Source organism: Sarcophilus harrisii, chromosome 2, assembly GCF_902635505.1.
Source record: "Sarcophilus harrisii chromosome 2, mSarHar1.11, whole genome shotgun sequence".
In the NCBI taxonomy this organism is placed as follows: Eukaryota; Metazoa; Chordata; class Mammalia; order Dasyuromorphia; family Dasyuridae; genus Sarcophilus; species Sarcophilus harrisii.
The window spans coordinates 314,224,840-314,242,945 of record NC_045427.1 but is presented as its reverse complement, the minus strand read 5'-3'; the positions used below and the strand labels follow the sequence as shown (position 1 = coordinate 314,242,945).

The 18,106-nt window shown below is 34.7% G+C and overlaps 1 protein-coding gene across 1 annotated transcript in view; it reads left to right on the top strand.

The window, feature by feature from the left end:
- Positions 1-5,319, top strand: part of CCDC198 (coiled-coil domain containing 198) — a 49,435-nt gene extending 44,116 nt beyond the window's left edge. Inside the window, exon 6 of the mRNA XM_031952639.1 lies at positions 4,811-5,319. Within this exon, the coding sequence (XP_031808499.1) occupies positions 4,811-5,043 (233 nt within the window). The 3' untranslated portion in view covers positions 5,044-5,319. The remainder of the gene's footprint in view (positions 1-4,810) is intronic.
- The last annotated feature ends 12,787 nt before the right edge of the window (positions 5,320-18,106 follow it).

The window sequence follows — 18,106 nt, the reverse complement described above, 5'->3', positions numbered from 1 at the left end:
TAGTGTTCTGCCATCCCCAAGACTGTCCAATCTAATACAATCGAATCCAACAAGTATGTCTGATGGAACAGAATTATTCTAAGTTTTCACAATCAAATGTCTCCAGACAAATAGTAATAGTGACAAACACATCAATACCAGCTTATTAAAGAGAGGGGAGAATCTTAAGTTCTGTTTTGAGTGCTCCCCTCTTCCTCTCTGAGTTATTCTCCTACATGACTTTCAAGAGGTACAATGTCAATATTGGCATAATATCAGGGTATATGGATGATATTATGGAAATGGCAATGTCTCTGTCACTTAGTTAAATTTGAGAACTTTAAAGACCTAACCTTTTTTTTCTTATTATGTATTTTGTAAAAAAGATATCATCATGTAGAAGAAAGAGAGCTGGCCTTTATTCCTTACTAGCTAGAGTCAAGAAGATTAACTTTGACATATACCAGATTAAGACTATAAATTACAAATTATTTATAAAATGGGGAGTTCCACATAGATGAAATCTGGACCCCTCCACAATAAAGAAATCCATTCAAAATCTTCTAGAACCATTCTAAGATTTTCACATGAGTTTATATTCTAAATTGGTTCTGCTCTGTCTTGATTAACATCTTCCCATGTTTGTCAGAGAGACATCAAGTATTTCTTGATAGAGTCGCAAAGCTCTTTTGATCTCTTTGCTGTAGTAACTGACATTGTTGCTAGTCTATAAAAGGATATAGTGAGGCCCACTAATGGAATTGACTCCATCCTCAAAGATCTCTGGGTGAGAATAATTGCTTCTTTCTTTAAAATATGGAATCAAAAATTAGTTTGCATTAGCCACCAATAGCTGTTCAACTGAGTTGTTCAACCATTATACTGATAACTATTTCATAGTCCCAATCTAAAGACTTTTTCTCCTTCTTCATCTTTCTTGACCTCTATGAAGCACTATCAATCACCTCCTCCAAAATTCTCTCTCCTCTTTAGGTTTTCACGACAAAACTTTTCTCTCTTGGTTTTCCTTCCTATCATATGAGTATTCCTTTTCAGTCTCCTTTGTTTGATAATTTAACCAAAGCACTCTCAGGAATAATGGATGTCCCCAAAGATCTAAACCAGATCCCCTTCTTTTTCTCTATCCTATCTCACTTGAAAATCTCATTTAATCCCAGGGATTCAATTATCATCTCTATAAAGATGATTCCCAGATAGGTAAATGTCATTGCTTGGCATTTACAAGCCAGCCCTTTCTTACCTTTCCAATATACTTACACTTTGCTCCCCTCCATGTACTCGATGATACAGTGGCAATGGCTTCCTTACTGTTCCTTGTAAATGATATTCTATCTCTTGACTCCATACCTTTTAATTGGCTGATCCTCATCCTTGAATACACAGCATTCATCAATTCCTCTCACTACTAATCTCACTACTAATGCCTTCTTTATGAAGATTACCGTATATTTATACCGTATATATCTTGGATATATATAGTTATTTGTATGTCTTTCTATTAGAATATGAGCTCCTTGAAGGTATTGTTAGATTTAATAAATGCTTGTTGACTGACTAATCTCCGATGTGAAAGCTTTAATCCTTATCCAAAGACAAAGAAAGACAAGGCTTGTACTTTCCCATTGTCTTTACAGTACATTCCCAACTTCTTTCTTTCAACTGGCAAGGGATGGCACTTCACAGCTCAGTTATGTGGACAATCCACTCAGCTTTTGATGGTTGGAGTTTTGTAATAAAGCACAATACTGCCAGGAAGTCCAGAAGGATATACTCAGGATTAGAGACCTTTCAATGTGGTTGGAAGGAAATATGGACCACTAAGCCTAAGTGACTCCATATTAGAGTTCTATCATTATAAATATAATATCAAACAATAAATATGTGTGTATACATGCTTTTTATTTTTATATCTTGTCTATCAAATCCTTATCTGAAAAACTTCATAAAATGATATTTTTCTCAATTGACTTTCCCTTATCCCAATCAAATGGGGAAAATATCTTTTTATAAAGTTTCTCAGATAAGGATTTGATATTCAAGATATTAGTCTAAACCTTATATAGGTCAGATTACTTTCCACTTTTAATAAAATGGGGGACATTTTAAAGTATTTTTATGTATTTTAAATCAATATTTGTTAATTGTATTGTCTGTAATTCTCCTGTGCTTTATCTTTCTCTCATTTTGACATTAGATTTATATTTCTCACAAAAGAAGCAAAGAAGAATATTTTAATACTCATTTTTAAAGAATAATTTGTGCCATATTGATATTATTCTTTAAATGCTTGACAAAATTCTCTTATGAATTCATCATAATCATTATTAGGGCCATTTCCCCCCCCTTCATTGGTATTTCCATTACATGTAGTTCTTTTTCTTTACCAACATTAGCTTACTTAAGGTTTCTATTTGCTCTTCTGTTCATTTGAGTATTTTATGTTTTTGAAAGTATTCCTTATAAGATGACTATTATAAAAAGGTCTTGCATGACTACACATGTATAACCTATATAGAATCATTAGCATTCTCAATAGGCAAAGGAAAAGAGGGGAGAAAATCTGGAATTAAAAATATAAAAAATAAATATTAAAAATTGTTTTTACATATAACTGGGGGGGGAATAAAATACTAAAATAAAGGGAAGGAAAGAAAGTACTATGCTTTCTTTTATCTTTTCAGATTTATTAACATATAACTATTCAAAATAAGTTCTTGTAATCCTTTATTTTCTTCTGTTTTTGTTGTTCAGTTTTCACTGACTGTTTTGCCTTACATGGCTTCTGCAAAGACAGAACTGGTCCCAAATGAATGCCATTTTTTTTTCTTTTGGCCTGATATTCTCCCCCTCTTTCCCCACATTAATGCCTTGTTCCATTTCCCTTTCTGTTTCAGTTCTCTGGTTGATCCCTGGAGCAGCATATTATCAATAATATCTCCTTCTTCTCTAGAATAATAATAATAAAACACTTGTATATAATGTACTATGTGCCAGGTACTGTTCTAAATACTCTGCCCATATTGTTGCTTTTGATCCTCATAGCAACTCTGGGATATCGATACCATCATCATTCCTATTTTACAGATGAGGAAACTGAGGCAAACAGGATTAAATGATTTACCCAGGGTTACACAACTAGTAAGTGTCTTAGACAAGATTTGAACTCAGATTTTCCTAATATCAGGCCTAGCACTTTATCCACTGCACTACTTAGCTGCCCAGGGTAAAACAAGTCCAGCTGTTAACTACTTTTCGCCTTCTCTACTAGTCTGAGAGTACATGTAAAAAACTTATTCTCCTCTCCCTTTGCTGGGCTATGGCTTTCCTACTTGTAGTGCCTACCTTCTACTTTTCTTATATTAAAAATGTGAAAAAAAACATTTTTAGCTTCCCTGGTGAGACAGTCAAGAATTAGTTCTCAGGCTGTAATTTGGAGATCTCTGTTCTGGGAAAAGAGAAAAATGGCAGCAACTTACTTCACTAACTTCTGCATTGGTTCACATACATCAAAAAAGATAATATGATTTTTGTCATAAAAAAAAAATTGAAAAGAAGGACATCTAAAGGTTTGAACAGATATTAGTCTTTCTAACACCAGGCCTTCAAGGTATTATTATATGTAGACATTTCTGAAACCTATATATCCAACCTATATATCCAATCCTTCTTAAATTCTATTCTTGAATTCCCAACTGCCCATGAACCATGGAGGATATCCAACTAGATGTCCTGTAGGCATCTCAAGCTTAAAATCTCCCTGATTTCCTTATTTCTATTGAGGATATCATATCCTTCTTGTCATTCAGGTTTACAACACCGGAGTCATTATTAACTCTCTCCCTTATAATCCAATCATTCTTGTTAATTCTACCTTGACAGTACCTCTCACATCTGTCCTCTTATTTTCATCCATATGATCACCATTCTAACTCAGACCATAATCATCTCTCACCTAGAGCATTGCTATAGCATTCTAATTGGTCTAGCAATTTCTAATCTCTCTTCTCTCCAATTTACCCTTCACACAGCTGCTTAAGTGATATTTTTAGGGCACAAGACTGACTGTGTCACTTTCCTGATAAAGCTCTAGTGGTTTCTTCTTGCCTCTGGGATAAAATATAAACTTCTCTGATTAGCATTTAAAGCCTTCTCAATCTGGTCCCAATCTGTCTTTCTAATCTAATTGCACATTTGTATTCTTCACAAATTCCTAACTGTTTTACTTTGTTATCCCCCATACACAATATTTCATCTTCTGCCTCCTTGTCTTTGTATAACTATGTCCATTATGTCTGAAATTCATTTCCCCCTCCTATCCATCACAAAAATTAGTTAGATTCTTTCAAATATCAGCTTGTGTCATTTCTCATACCATGCCTATCCTAACTTCAATGTCATCAATTCAGAAATTACTTTGCAATTACTTTATACATATATATCTATAATATTGTTTATTGTTAATATTTATGTTGTTAGTAATACAATATTATTAATATTTACATGTAATGTTTCCTTTTCAAGATATAGATGCACATATTTGTGTATACATGTGTACATGCCTGTGTGTATTTATATATACCTACACATACATATATAGTTTTGCCCTAATAAAATGAGGACAAAGCCATTTGAGGGAGGAGGATCCATTATATCTCTACTTCAGTACCTGGCATATTATGGGTACTTAATCAATGTGTATTGAATGAATAAATTAATGAATGAATCTAGATTTTTTTTGGAAGCAAACTTTCCTTAGACACAATATTGACTATGTTGGATTGAATTCTAAAAGAATTTTGGTCTTTCATAGGAAATGCATGGAATAAAGAATTGATGAATCATGAATGGAGTGGATATCATCCCAGGAAAAGTGATGAATTGAGAAGATGGTCCCTCAAACAGCAGGTCCAAGATGAATTATTTTGGGACAGTTCTAGCACCAATTCAGATGAGTCAGAAAAAGATGAAAGGAAATGCTGGACACTAGTGAGGACTAAGACAGAAAGAATTCCAGTTTTTGATGAATTCTTTGATCAGGAGTAAAACATACAAGATTGGAAAAAGAAAGGGAGAAGAGGTAGTGGATTGAAAAATTCAATTACTTGTGATTCCAGGACCTAGAACAGTGAGTGGCATATAGGAAGTGCTTAATAAATACTTTTTATTAATTGTTTAATTGTGTACTGAGTCAAATCAATATGTGGAATAAGCTACATTTTTTTTAAAGCCTTTATTTTTAAAAATGGAATTTTCCTAGTCCCAAAGTACTATATCTCTGTCTCATTTATAAAACAAATAAATTAGAAGATTGGTTGTTCATATATGCTCTTTATTTTATTTATAAGAATTACAACATTGGTGTTTGAAATACCAAGATCATTAAGGAAGCTTATAGGTTTGTTTTCATATAACTTAATCATAGAAACACCTGGGAGACTACAGAAATATTTAATATGTTAGGATTATTGATTAAGAAAATAATGATTAAATGAAGTTAAATCAATTCTGAGAATATAGTGAGAATTCATAGAGAATGAGAGTTGTAGAGCTAGAAGGATTCTTGGGGATTATATAATTAAGAGAAAATGATTCAGTTTACAAAAACTAAATATACATATATTTTGAAAAACATCTCTTGTGATCTAAATGCAGCTGCCTCCTCAACATCATATGCCAAGATATAATATTTTATTTAGAAATATTCAAAAGCTATTTTAAAAACTTAAAAATATTTAATGTTTTATTTTATGATATATTCCAAAAAGAAACATAACCCCCAAACTCATCATTGAAATTTATCAAATGGATATCAAAAGCTGCTCCAGAACTATAATTAGGAGATTTTTGGTTTTTTACCTGGAGGCAAAAAACAATTGTGGGAAGGGGCTATAATACAGAAAACAGTCTGATGTCAGGTCTAATTTCTTTGAGAAAGAAGACCATCCAGGCCTAGTTCTTGGATTTTATGGGGAGTTAAACTCTAAGAGAGGTAAATGAACAGTCACTCCTACCCAAGGATATGTGCTATAATGTAGAAAAACGCATCTATTTCCATACCCCTGAGTAAGGTATCTGACAGGCAGTTTAATATTACTGGCTAATGAACTAGACCAGAAGTCAAGAATGTCTGGATTGAAATTCAACCTCAGACACTAACTAGGTATATTGGACTGGGCAAGTCACTTCCACAACAATTTCCTCATCTGTCCAATGTGAATAATAGCAGTTATACATATAGTACATAACTTTTTCAAGACTCAGCATCTAAAGTTCTGTATAAGTGTCAGCCATTATTCTTTCTTTTTTGTTCTGGCAGCTTCTGTCTGGCCTACAACATGCTTATATTTTCTCTTTCCTAAAATATATAAAAATTCCTCTCTTGGCCCACCTGTATCTGGTGTATGATGCTATCCCTTGGCTACTATATTTATTAAAAAAAAAAAAAAAAAAAAAAACTACATTCAGCTACCTCTCCTTCCTTTCCATACATTCATTCTTCATCCCCTTCTGTCTCTTTCACCCCTTTAAATTCTTTTTTCTAAAGTCCAATAAAATATATGGTGGGAACAATATCTTAAGATTTTGTTCCATCAAGTATAAGGCATATTTTTTTTAAAAGATTTTGAAAATATTTTTGAAGATTAATTGATTTAGAGGACCAAAAACTTGTTTCATTGATATAGTTTCCTGGTGCCTGTTAATCATAAATAACACAAAGCCAGGGAATCTATGATCAACTGAATCAATGCTATATTCTTGCTGAATGTTTTTTCCCTACTTTGAATAATCTTCCCTTCTTATAGCTAAGTGAATCTTTTGTTAACTATCAGATTTTCTGCAAGTGTATAATTTCATTTCTAACTAGAAACAATTATCACGCCTGCATGAAGCAGGCCTGGTCTATATTTTTATCAACGAATTCAGGGGATCATGGGGCAGCTAGGTGGTGCAGTGGATAGAGCACCAGCCCTGAAGTCAGAAGGACCTGAGTTCAATTCTGGTCTCAGACACTTAACACTTCCTAGCTGTGTGACCCTGGGCAAGTCACTTGAGCCCTCAGGAAATTGCCTCAGGGGAAAAAAATTCAGGGGATTGTCCTTCCTGACATCTTTGCATGTCCTTTCTGAATCTAGATCTATCATCCTCTCTTTCAAACTATTTCTACTTCCAAATCTACTTTTCTTTCTTTTTTTCCATATGCACTTTTTGATTAGCCGCATCAAATCTCATGGTTTTGTTTATTTTTCTCTACGTGAAATCTCTGGGTAGATTTCTCTACCCATGGAAATGTGTTAGCTCTCTGTCTCACCCAGAGGAGTTCAGAAATGGTCTCAGGCAGATCTCTGCACAGAGCTACTCCATGATTCTTTTTCCAGAAATCATTTGGGATGACTCCCAAATCCATAATTTCATCCCGTTTCTTTACATTGACTTTTCATCACATATTTCCAGCTGCCTTTTGGATATATTCATTTGAATATCCCACAGGCATTAATAGAATAATGTCAGCCAGTAGTGAAAATCTTTTGTAGAGTATTCTGTGATCTGGCTGCGGCCCTGTGCTTTTTTGTAGATTTGTTTTGGGAAGGTTATTCAAGGTTATTAGGAAAAACAGCCAAGTGATTGGATTATAGAATCAATATCCAAAAAGATCTCTGTGAGCTAGAGGAAAGTATTGAATCTCATCAGATAGATATTAGATTAGATAAAAATTTTATACTTTCAGGATCTCTGATTCATTAGTATGACTATTTCCTTCTCACGCTGAAAATTCCCTCTATCCTTATGGCTTTCTCACCCTTCTCACCCTTCTCCCATTGGTGAGTTCTTCCTGGAACTTCTGTTTAGAGGAAGAGCTTATGCCATTCATCTTTCTTTATTCCTCTCCCAACTCTGCTTCTGATCCCCATTTTCCGGCTTCCTTTTATATATTTATTATCTTCTCTCCACCAGAATATGAGCTCCTTGAAGGCAGAGGTTTTGTTTTAGCTTTTATTTAGGTCCCCAGCACTTATCACAATGTCTAGTAAACATTATGCATAGTAAATACTAAATAAAAGCTTGATGATTTGACTGATGCAGATCCCAATTCTTTCTAATTTAGTAGAGTTTTTTTTTTTTATTGTCAAAAAATTCATTACTCTGTGGCTGATCTAGCAATCACTCCATTTGACTTTGTTGGTATGATCTTTGGATGACAGACATGCATTTTTCCATGGAGTCCACATTCAAGGTCGTCAGGGCTTGGTAGAATCTGTCAAAGTTTGTGATCCATTGCTATAACCTTTGGCATGGCTTCAGGATATAGTGAGTCATGTGAATAGAATTTAGTAGAAGTAAAAGTTATATTCAATAGTGATAAATGTACTACCTGGGGATTCAAAAATCAATTGCACAAGACTTAGGGGAGGCAAGATTAGATAATAATTTGTGTAGAAGGAATCTGTAGTAGTATTAGGGTATTAAAAGCTCAGTTTGAGTCAATAAAATGACTTTTTTATTTAAAAGTTGTTTTTATTTAATGTTTTGAGTTCCAAATTCTATACCTATGTCCTTCTTCCCCCTCCCCTTGTCCTGAGATGGTAAGCAATCATATGTAATTATGTAACATTTCCATAATATGATCTTTTGATAATAATAGAGCATTGGACCTGGAATCAAGAAGATCTGAGATCAAAAATGCCTCAGGTTCTTATTAGCTCTTAGACAAGACACTCCATCTCTGCCTACCTCAGTTTCCTTAATTGTAAAATGGAGATCACAAAAGCACATATTTCTTAGGGTGTTGTGAGGATCAAATGACTTAATACTTGTAAAGTACTTAAAACAGTGCCTGGCACAAAATAGGCTTTTTATAAAAGCTTGTTTCCTTTCTTTTAGCAAATAAAATTTTATTTATATAATAAAATCTAATGATTTTAAGCTATACAAAGTAGATCCTTACTAATTGTAATCTGAAATTGATGGGACCTTATTGTAAAGGGCTGAAACTCTGAATAGGTGCACTGGAATCAAACAATGGAGCACTTAAGGTTAATTACCTATTGAACAATACTCTATTAACATGTGCTTGGAAACATGACCTTTCCCACTATTCTATGCTGGCTTGATCTTTTGGTGTATACAGATAATCATAGGAGGGTGGAGTAAAACAAGCCAAAGTCACTTTGGAGGAGGACAAGGGAGGTCGGGTGGTGGAGAGCATCCATCCCCTTCACTTCTCCCCCTAAAGACCAAGGACTTTTACTTATCCTGACTCCAGCTGATTCTGAGGCCTCCAGGGAGCTAGCCTGGACTTCACACCTTATCACATTGTTAATACAACAGTATCCAGCCATCATTAGACAATGCCATCACAGGCTGGACTGCAAGAACTAAGAGCAGGTGTCTTAAGGATGCTAGCTCTACTGGTGATTGGCTCCCTTTCCTGTTGCATATGGTTGTGCAACTGAGATTTTGGCTATCAAAATCTGGCTGAAATTTCATCTAGTTCTGGTGTGGGAGTAGTAATTTATTGTAGTTTCTTTTCAGATTTCTTGATCATTATTTGGTCTGGTGCTATTTGTAAATTTTTATTGGAGTCTGTGAAAGCTGAGTTAGCTGTCTCCTTTCAGGCCGCCTGCTTGAACAGAAGTCCTGCCTGTTTTTATTCTCACTAAGTTATTATTTTGTAAAGAAGAAAAACACCCCACTTTAACTTTTCAATTATTCCTTCTATCACCTCACTTTAACTATACAACTCTTTCTTTTACATCACTCATTCTTTTTGAATTATAAAATGAAGAGAAATGGACATATTCTTCAGTCTTCATTTTATATCTTTATTCTATCTGCTACCTAACTCTTATCTGATGACATTACACATGTTGCAATTAAATCCGTAATAAGACATTCATTCTTCTACTCTCCCTTACTCATAGGGTCAGTAAAGAGGGTCAAGCTTAAACTTGGCCAGGGGGAACAGCACTCAGTATAGCATAAAGAGAAAGCCTTTAGCATAGTGAGACAGTCAGAACCCAGAAGTGGCAGCATCAGTGGCAGCATTATTGCCTTGGCACACAGGAGCTAGGGTGGCACCCAGATGATACCCAAACTCTACAAAATTTTTTGAGGAAGAGAAGAGCATTCAGGCCCTAGCACAAAAAAAAGTATTACTATCCTTTATTATAGAGGCAGCACTTTGGAGAAGAAGATAGACCAATGCCAATCATCAGGAGAATGGATCCAAGAGACAGCAGGCAAAAGAATGAGAAACAGGCAGCAGGATCAGCAGTGACATGGACCCCACTAGCAATAAGGGGGGAAATTGGAAATGGTAGGGCCCTGTTGGTAGCAAGTACAGATTCAGTAGTAAAGTGGAACACAGCAGAATGGGAACTAGCATAGTAGCAGCAAAGATAGGAGCAAGGTATCCCCTTGTCTACTATTATATAAAACTTATGGGACCTCATCACATTTTTACTAGTACAGTATCCAGTGATCATTGGATAATTCCATCATAGGCAAGGTTTGGAGAAATAAGAGCAGACATCTTGTTTGCTGGTGATGGAGAAGAGTCAAAACTATCCATTCAGAGTCAGTGGAAAGATGAGAATAATCTCTCAGGAAAGGCCTCGAAAGGGGCCCAGATTTGACATTTCTTCCCAATGGAGTTCTTGGGGAAGAGAGGTTTTGACTATTGGTGGTGCTAAGTGGGTGACTCTACAAATTTTGGACATTAACTGACATAGGCTGTATACAAGAGTTTTTTTGGCTACCTTTTAAATGATGACCCTAACCTATGATGAGGATTGGTAATGATGCAGAAATGCCATCAAATACACTGTGGCCTATGCTCTTGGTGCTGCTCTAGCTCATTATTTCTGCTTTCCATAGGGAGGATCTCTGTGCAAAGATCTGGCATTGCCTGCCAAGTAGACCAAATGATTAAGATCCATTGAAGTCTTAGGGCTGGTTTCAATATTACTTGTCTTTATTTTTAATGTGGGAGGCATTTATTTATTCTCCCTTCCATTCCCCTTCCCACTGAAGGGGAAAAACCAACAAAACAAAATTAAAACCAATAATAAGAACTATTATAACAAATTTCCACATTGTTTATGTCCAAAAATTTGTATGTTCCATGTTGCATACATCATTTTTTTTGTCCAGAAGTGGCTAACATTTTTTGTCAATAGTACTTTGGAAATATAACTGGTTATTGTATTGATTAAGGAAAAAAGTTAGCCTAGCCTATGTGGGTACATCATTTGATGGGAATTAATATTTTCATATATAATTCTATTTTTCTGTTTCTCTTCATGTAGGAGCATGTTTACATTTACTGGTATTCAAGTTCAGAATAAGAACATTTTAAAAACTTATAAATAAGGAAATGAATGAATGTCTGTCCCAATTCCATATTACTCTATACTAAGTCAACCTGAACTAATCTCTATTCTGGGAGCATGTCCTATATCTCCCTGCCTCAGTCCCCTGTGCTTGGAATATGCTCTCTTTGCCTATTGAATTTGTCATCTTCTTCAGTTATTTCAGTCATCCAAGTGTTTGTGATCCCATCTGGGGTTTTCTTGGCAAAAATCTCGGAGTAATTTGACATTTCTCTCTCTAGTTCTCAGATGAGGAAATTAAGGGAAATGGGGATAAGTGAATTGTTGAAGGTTACATGGCTAGTAAGTGACTGAAGTCAAATTTGAACTCACGATGGTGATTCTTCCTGACACCAGATCCTTTACTCACATAGCTGAGTTTTCCATCCATCCTTTCAAGTTCATGCCAAATAGCCCTTACCTGGTCCCCCATCAGTTATAACTTTATCCCTTGGACAAACACAATTTTGTTTCACAACTTTCAAATGAACTAACCACATATTATGTGTAATTGAATGTCTCCTTATTAGACTTATAAGCTATAGAAAGGCAAAAACTGAGTCTGAAGTAAAACTTTCATTTTCTTACAACATGTAGCACTTAATGAATATTTATTGTTATTGTCACAATCACTTTTTAGGGTTGCTGTGATGAATGTAGTACATTAATCCAAAAATATGATACATCTATAAGCAGCTGATGGTACAAGTAAGCTAAGTAGGCTATGCTATTAGATATGCATTGAACTAGCAGACCTACAGAATGCACTTAAAAAACTCACTCCTTGCCCTTCTTTGTGTTAACATGTATTACATCCAGTTCATCCTTCTTTGAGGAGCAAAGCTTATTGTTAAAATCCTTGGGACCAAAAAAAAAAAAAAAAAAAAAAAAAAAATAGCCTGAATAGTGCTTTGAATGTGAATGCAATATAATCCAGATTCTGGCTTCTTGTAGCCTGGGGCTCCTTATTGGTTTATGCTTCAGAAGGATTCTGGCCCTGAATAATATTCCCTTTCTCCCTCTATGGCACCTGAATACTCTTAATTAAATAGCTTGAGCCTTTTGTCAGTTTTCACTGACAAAGTACCACTCTGGGCTTAAAAAAACAAAACAAAACTCCAAGACTGTAAATCTGCTTCCCTCTTTATTTTCTTTAAAATTTTTTATTATATTTAATTTTTTAATTTGATTTTTTTTCTTTAAAAACAATGCATAGAATTTATTACATACGTGTTCATGAAATGGATATTTATTTTATGTTGAATCCTCTATTTTAATTTGATTTTTAATTTTGGAATAAAACAAGCATTTCTATAATATAACACAATTTTTAAAAAAATGATTGTCACTATTATGCACAACTTGCCAGTCCTTTCAAATATACAACAAAATTATTATGTAAATTTTCCCTCTCCAAACCCTGCCTTAGAGATCGCTATCATTATAGCCAAATGCACATAGAAATTTATGTATATATAAATATATATGCACACACACATATACATATGTAAAACTCTTCTACACATACTTCTATTTATCAGTTCTTTCTCTAGGTGCAGATAGCATCTTTCTTTATATGAGCTTTAGACTACATACAGTTCTTTTATTAAAAAAAAAAAAAAGCTTTCTATTTTCAAAACACATGTATAGATAGTTTTCAATGTTCACCCTTGCAAAACTTTGTATTCCAAATTTTTTTTCTCCCTTACTTCCCCCCCACTCCCTCCCTAAGGTAGTAAGTAATCCAATATATATTAAATATCCAATATAGTTCTTAAAACAACACTGCATTATTGTATACAATGTTATTTTGGTTGTGTTCATTTCAGCTTCCCTTTTAGGGATTTGTCTCTGCTCATATACCAATCTCACTGCTAATATTCAATTAGACAAAACTGATACATGTTCAAATGATAATTTGAATTTTAACACACTAGCACACACGTGTTGAGGAAACACTTAATACAATTCTCCTACAGGGAACTGGAAAAGAATGGCATTAACAGGATGTATAACAAGTAGTTATACCCTTCTTGATTTCTCTACAGCCTTTTACACTCTCAGTCATCCACTTCTTATTGGTACTACCTTCTCTTTAAATTTTTATGATATAATTCTCTCTACTTAGCTATATAACTTTTGCTCAGTATCCATTGCTAGATCATCATTAGGATCCTGACTACTAATTTCAGGTATACCTCAGAGCTCTAGCTTTTCCTCTATATATTATTTCACTTGGTGATCTCATCAGTTTCCATGATTGTTATTATGATCTTTATGCTGATGGTTCCCAAATGTATTTATCAAGCCCAGTATCTCATCTCCAAATGCCTTTTGATATCTTGAGCTGGGTATCATAGTTTGTGATCCTCCATGCTTGCTTCTTCATGTCTCATCAGTTATTTGGCTTTTCTACCTATAAGTCTCTTTTAGGGTCAAGTTTAAAATAAGCATTTAAGCTAATTTGCCCTTAAAGTTTGAAATCCTTCAGAATCTAAAGAACACTAGAAAGTAGCTTGCCTACTTTCAGGAAACCCATACCCATCTCAGTTTTATTAACTGCATAAACACTTTTCTGAGGAATTCCAAAAGGTACACTACATTCATCTAAGCTTCTTATTATGATAAACAAATATAATAACTTTCCCATAACTTTTAATTTCTAGGTCTAGATCTCAAGAGAGTATTTTCTGAAATCTAAACATTCCATTTCACTAATAATTCCTACATCCCCGTGGGTGCCCAGTGATGATAGTGTGGAATAAGTGGCTTTCTCAGGAACTGAAAAAGTCACTGTCAGACAAGGAATGAGAAAATAAATCTCTTCACATCTTTCTCTGAGATTTAAACTAGATAATATCCTCTTTCTATAATTAGGACAAAAGCCTTGGCTCCTCTTCTATCCCACCCCACCCCCAACTATAATGTGTTTTTTCCTCTTGAAAAAAAATAGTCTTGGAACAGAGAAATATGTGGTTATGATTACAATTTAATGAGATTTAAAGAAACCCATATCAAGTGCACCCAGATGAGTAATATCCTTCAAAACAGTCATATGGAGAGACTCTGTCAGAGGTGCTGCCAATTATCAGACTATAGTTGGTTCAAGCTCTTCTCAAATTATCTTCAGTCTATTTAAGAGCCACAGAAGAAAAACTGTCTCATTACTCACGGACGGTTCGATTCCTTTCTCCCTCCTCTTTTGTCTACCCTGTTTCCAGGAGAGTTTCATTTGGTTCTATCTCTCTCTCAATTAAACCCTTTAAAAAAGACATAGCAAGACTGCCCTTATTATTATGCCATCAATCTCTGATGTGATTTGAAAGCTATGGAGAAAACCCTTTTGAGGGCTCCCTCTTTACTACCTGCCACCTCATGGAAATCCCATGATCAAATAGTTATTCTTTTGGAACAAGATCCCTGACATCTTCTTGGAGGGGGTAAAAATATGGGGGAATGTTGCATTGTTTCTAGTCATTTATATCTCATTATGAATTAATAATAACCACACATTTATAAAGTTTATTTGTTTCTTAGACATTTTATATACATTGTCTCTTTTCTCCTTCGTAATAACACCATGAGATATGTACTATAGTTATCATCTTGCTCGTATTGAGGAAGAAAGTGAGGTTCTGAGAAGCCTGATCATAGAATTAGAATTGGAAAGAATCTTACAGTTCATCTAACCCAAAACTTCAAGTGTGGGTTGTGATCCCATCTGGAGTCACACAACTGAATGTGGGGATTCTGAAAAATCTCACAACACTAAAAGTTTTCTGAATACAATGATAAAAAATTAATTCAAAATAAGATGTGTAATGAATTCAAGATGTTTTTGGAAGTGCTTGTCCATATTGCATCATGGGACTTCACTGCACCCTTGGTTCTGAACACACAACATACACACTTCGTACTGCACATGCATGAACTTGCCAGAAATCTGTGCACTTTGGCACAGATTTGAGATGGAATAATATAAAGCTTTCTAGAGTTAAAAGGGACTGTGAGTCGAAAAAGTTTGAGTCTTGATCTAATCTACCATGTTTACAGATAAGGAAACTGAAACTTAGAAAGGTATTTAAAATAATTTGTCCATGAATACACACAGAGTCATTGCCAATCTTCCAATTCCAAGTCCAGTTAGTCCTTAGCTGGGATGGGATATGAGAGTTTGGATGGGAGAAGAAAGTAGGAAGAAAGTTTGCAAGGGAGAAAAGCAGTAGAAGAATGAAACAACCCAGAAAATTAATGTTTGTTTGTCTGGAGAGTATGAAAATGAGATGTATTGGGTACCACATATCTTAGAAAGGAATGAGAAAAAAGATTAAAGAGAGGCATAGGAAGGAATATGAGAGACTGCAAAGACAAGCTTTATCCTTGAGATAAGAGATTATATTTTTTGATTTTGTTTGCCTCTTCAGCACCTAGCATGGTAGGTCTTTAACATACATTTGTTGTATTGGATTAGATTGACCAATCCTGTGGAGCAGCCATATCCCCAAACTGAGCAACCAGCACTGAACTTTGCATATATTGAGTCCAATAAATTTTTGTTGTACAAAATATGTGCTTCATTCTGAACTGATTTTTATTATTTACTGCATTATGAAAAGAGCTCTAGAGGAGAGAACCAGAATATACCAGCTTCCACAGCACTCCTTTAGTGATTATCATCAAATCTGTTCCAGGGCAAAATGTTGTCACTGCCATCATTAAACACAGCTGCTCTTTGAGAAAATCATGAAAATCGGGCTAGAGGCAAACTAGTAAATTTTCTTACTCAAATATCTTGACTTTGCAGAGAAAACAACTTTTCCAAGACCAAATATGAATTATAAAATTGTCTGGTTTTCTTCTGACTGTAAATTTTTCATGAGGAGGCTGCTATGTTCCTTCATTCCTCTGAAAACATGAGTTTCTAAGGTATTTCAGGTAATTCAGTGTTTTTTCCTCACTTTTTCACATTTGCAGATAATACTGAATTGTAGCACTAAGGAGAACATGGCTTCATCTTGTCATACCTTTTAAATACTTTGATATGACTTTGAGCTTGTGGGATGTATAATGTCTCCACAGATGCAAATTCTAACTTGAATCATTCATGCAATTCTCACCCATGATCTTAAGTAAATATTCCATTGTGGAGCCAGTCTGTTAAAGGCCCAACTTTTTTTGTTTTTCTTTTTGTTTTGTTTTTAATATCTCAAGTATTTCAATAAAGCATAATGGTTATTTGTCAATTATCTTTTGTAATAATATAGTATTTATAGAAGTGAATATTAGTATGAAGGAGTTAGACATATAGCAATATAGGATGATGTCAAACTAAAAATCTTATATTGCTATATGTCTATCTCCTTCATAACAATATCCCTTGTTTTAAAAGTGAAAAATTTGAGACCCAAAGAGGTTCCATGATGTATCCAAGGTCAAGAGGGGAGAAAGTGGCAGAGCCAGGATTTTATTTCACATAACAGATTTAAAACTGTCAGTGATCTCAGAGTTTGAATCCAAATCTCCACCCCATTTTTCAGATGAGAAAATAGAAACCCAGAGCAGTACAATGATTTACCAAAGGCTCGTGGGATGTTAGATCTAGAACAAGAAAAGAGTTTTATGTAGTTGAATCCTCTTATTTTATAGATAAGGAAACTGAACCCCGGGGAAGTTTAAATGGTTCATAAAAGATCAACCCAGTATTAAATGGTGAATCTAAGTCCTCTAACTCTAAATCCAGTGTTTTTTTTTTTTTTCACCTCAGTCAATTAATCAATCAATAAACATTTATTAAACTCTATGTCCCAGGCATCATGATAAAGACTGGGGATACAAAAAGAGGCAAAATAAAGAAACGAACAAAAAAGTCCTTGCCCTCAGGACAGATTGAAGATGAGCAATAAAGTGAGGATGACAAAGGGGACAATCTATTGGAAGAGATAGAATGGAATCACTTGTGCAGATGGAAGTGTGGACTTTTAGAAGAAGTCAGGTTCCTTCTTGAAGATAAATACAAAGGTAAAAAATAGTGTCAGGAGGCACTGGATGAGAGATCCCTTATAAGAAAAGAAGGAAGAAAAGGCAGTTTCACAGAATTATTATCCCCATTTTGCAAATGCAGAAATTGATACTTAGAATAAACAAACCATTCCTTTTTACAAAAGAAAAAGAAAAAAAGAAGAGGAATGAAATGAGAGAGGAAGAAGAGAGAGGTGGGAGCTCATGAAGAATGATCTCATTTTTCTGCAAAATATGAGGCAAAATTATCCGCTGAAATGGTACATAAGGAGAAGCCATGTTATGTTTGAGGAGGGACTGGAAGAGCCAATCTATTGAGTTTGTGTAGTACAAATTTGCAACAGACTCAGTAATAATGGCTGTGTGATGCTCTTATGTTTAGTAACATGTGTATAGGAGTGAAGATGGTGGATAGCAGGAGTTGAATTTTGACAGAACACAATTGATGATATGATAAGACTGACTCAAAACAAAAAGAGAGCATAGAGTTGAACTGGTTCACCAAAGGGTCAAGATGGTGAAAAGAAGGGAGAGTGGTTAGTTCAGGATATTTAGTTTGGGAGAGAACTGAAGGGTCAAGGAATTGGAAGTCATCATGTGAATTATAAAAGTAGGGTTTAGAAAAAGAAGGCAGTAGAGGTGTAAAGTCAATGGATTATGGTCAATTAAGGGGATTTCAGAACTCCTGAACATGGAAGTGGTACATTTGTGAGTGATAG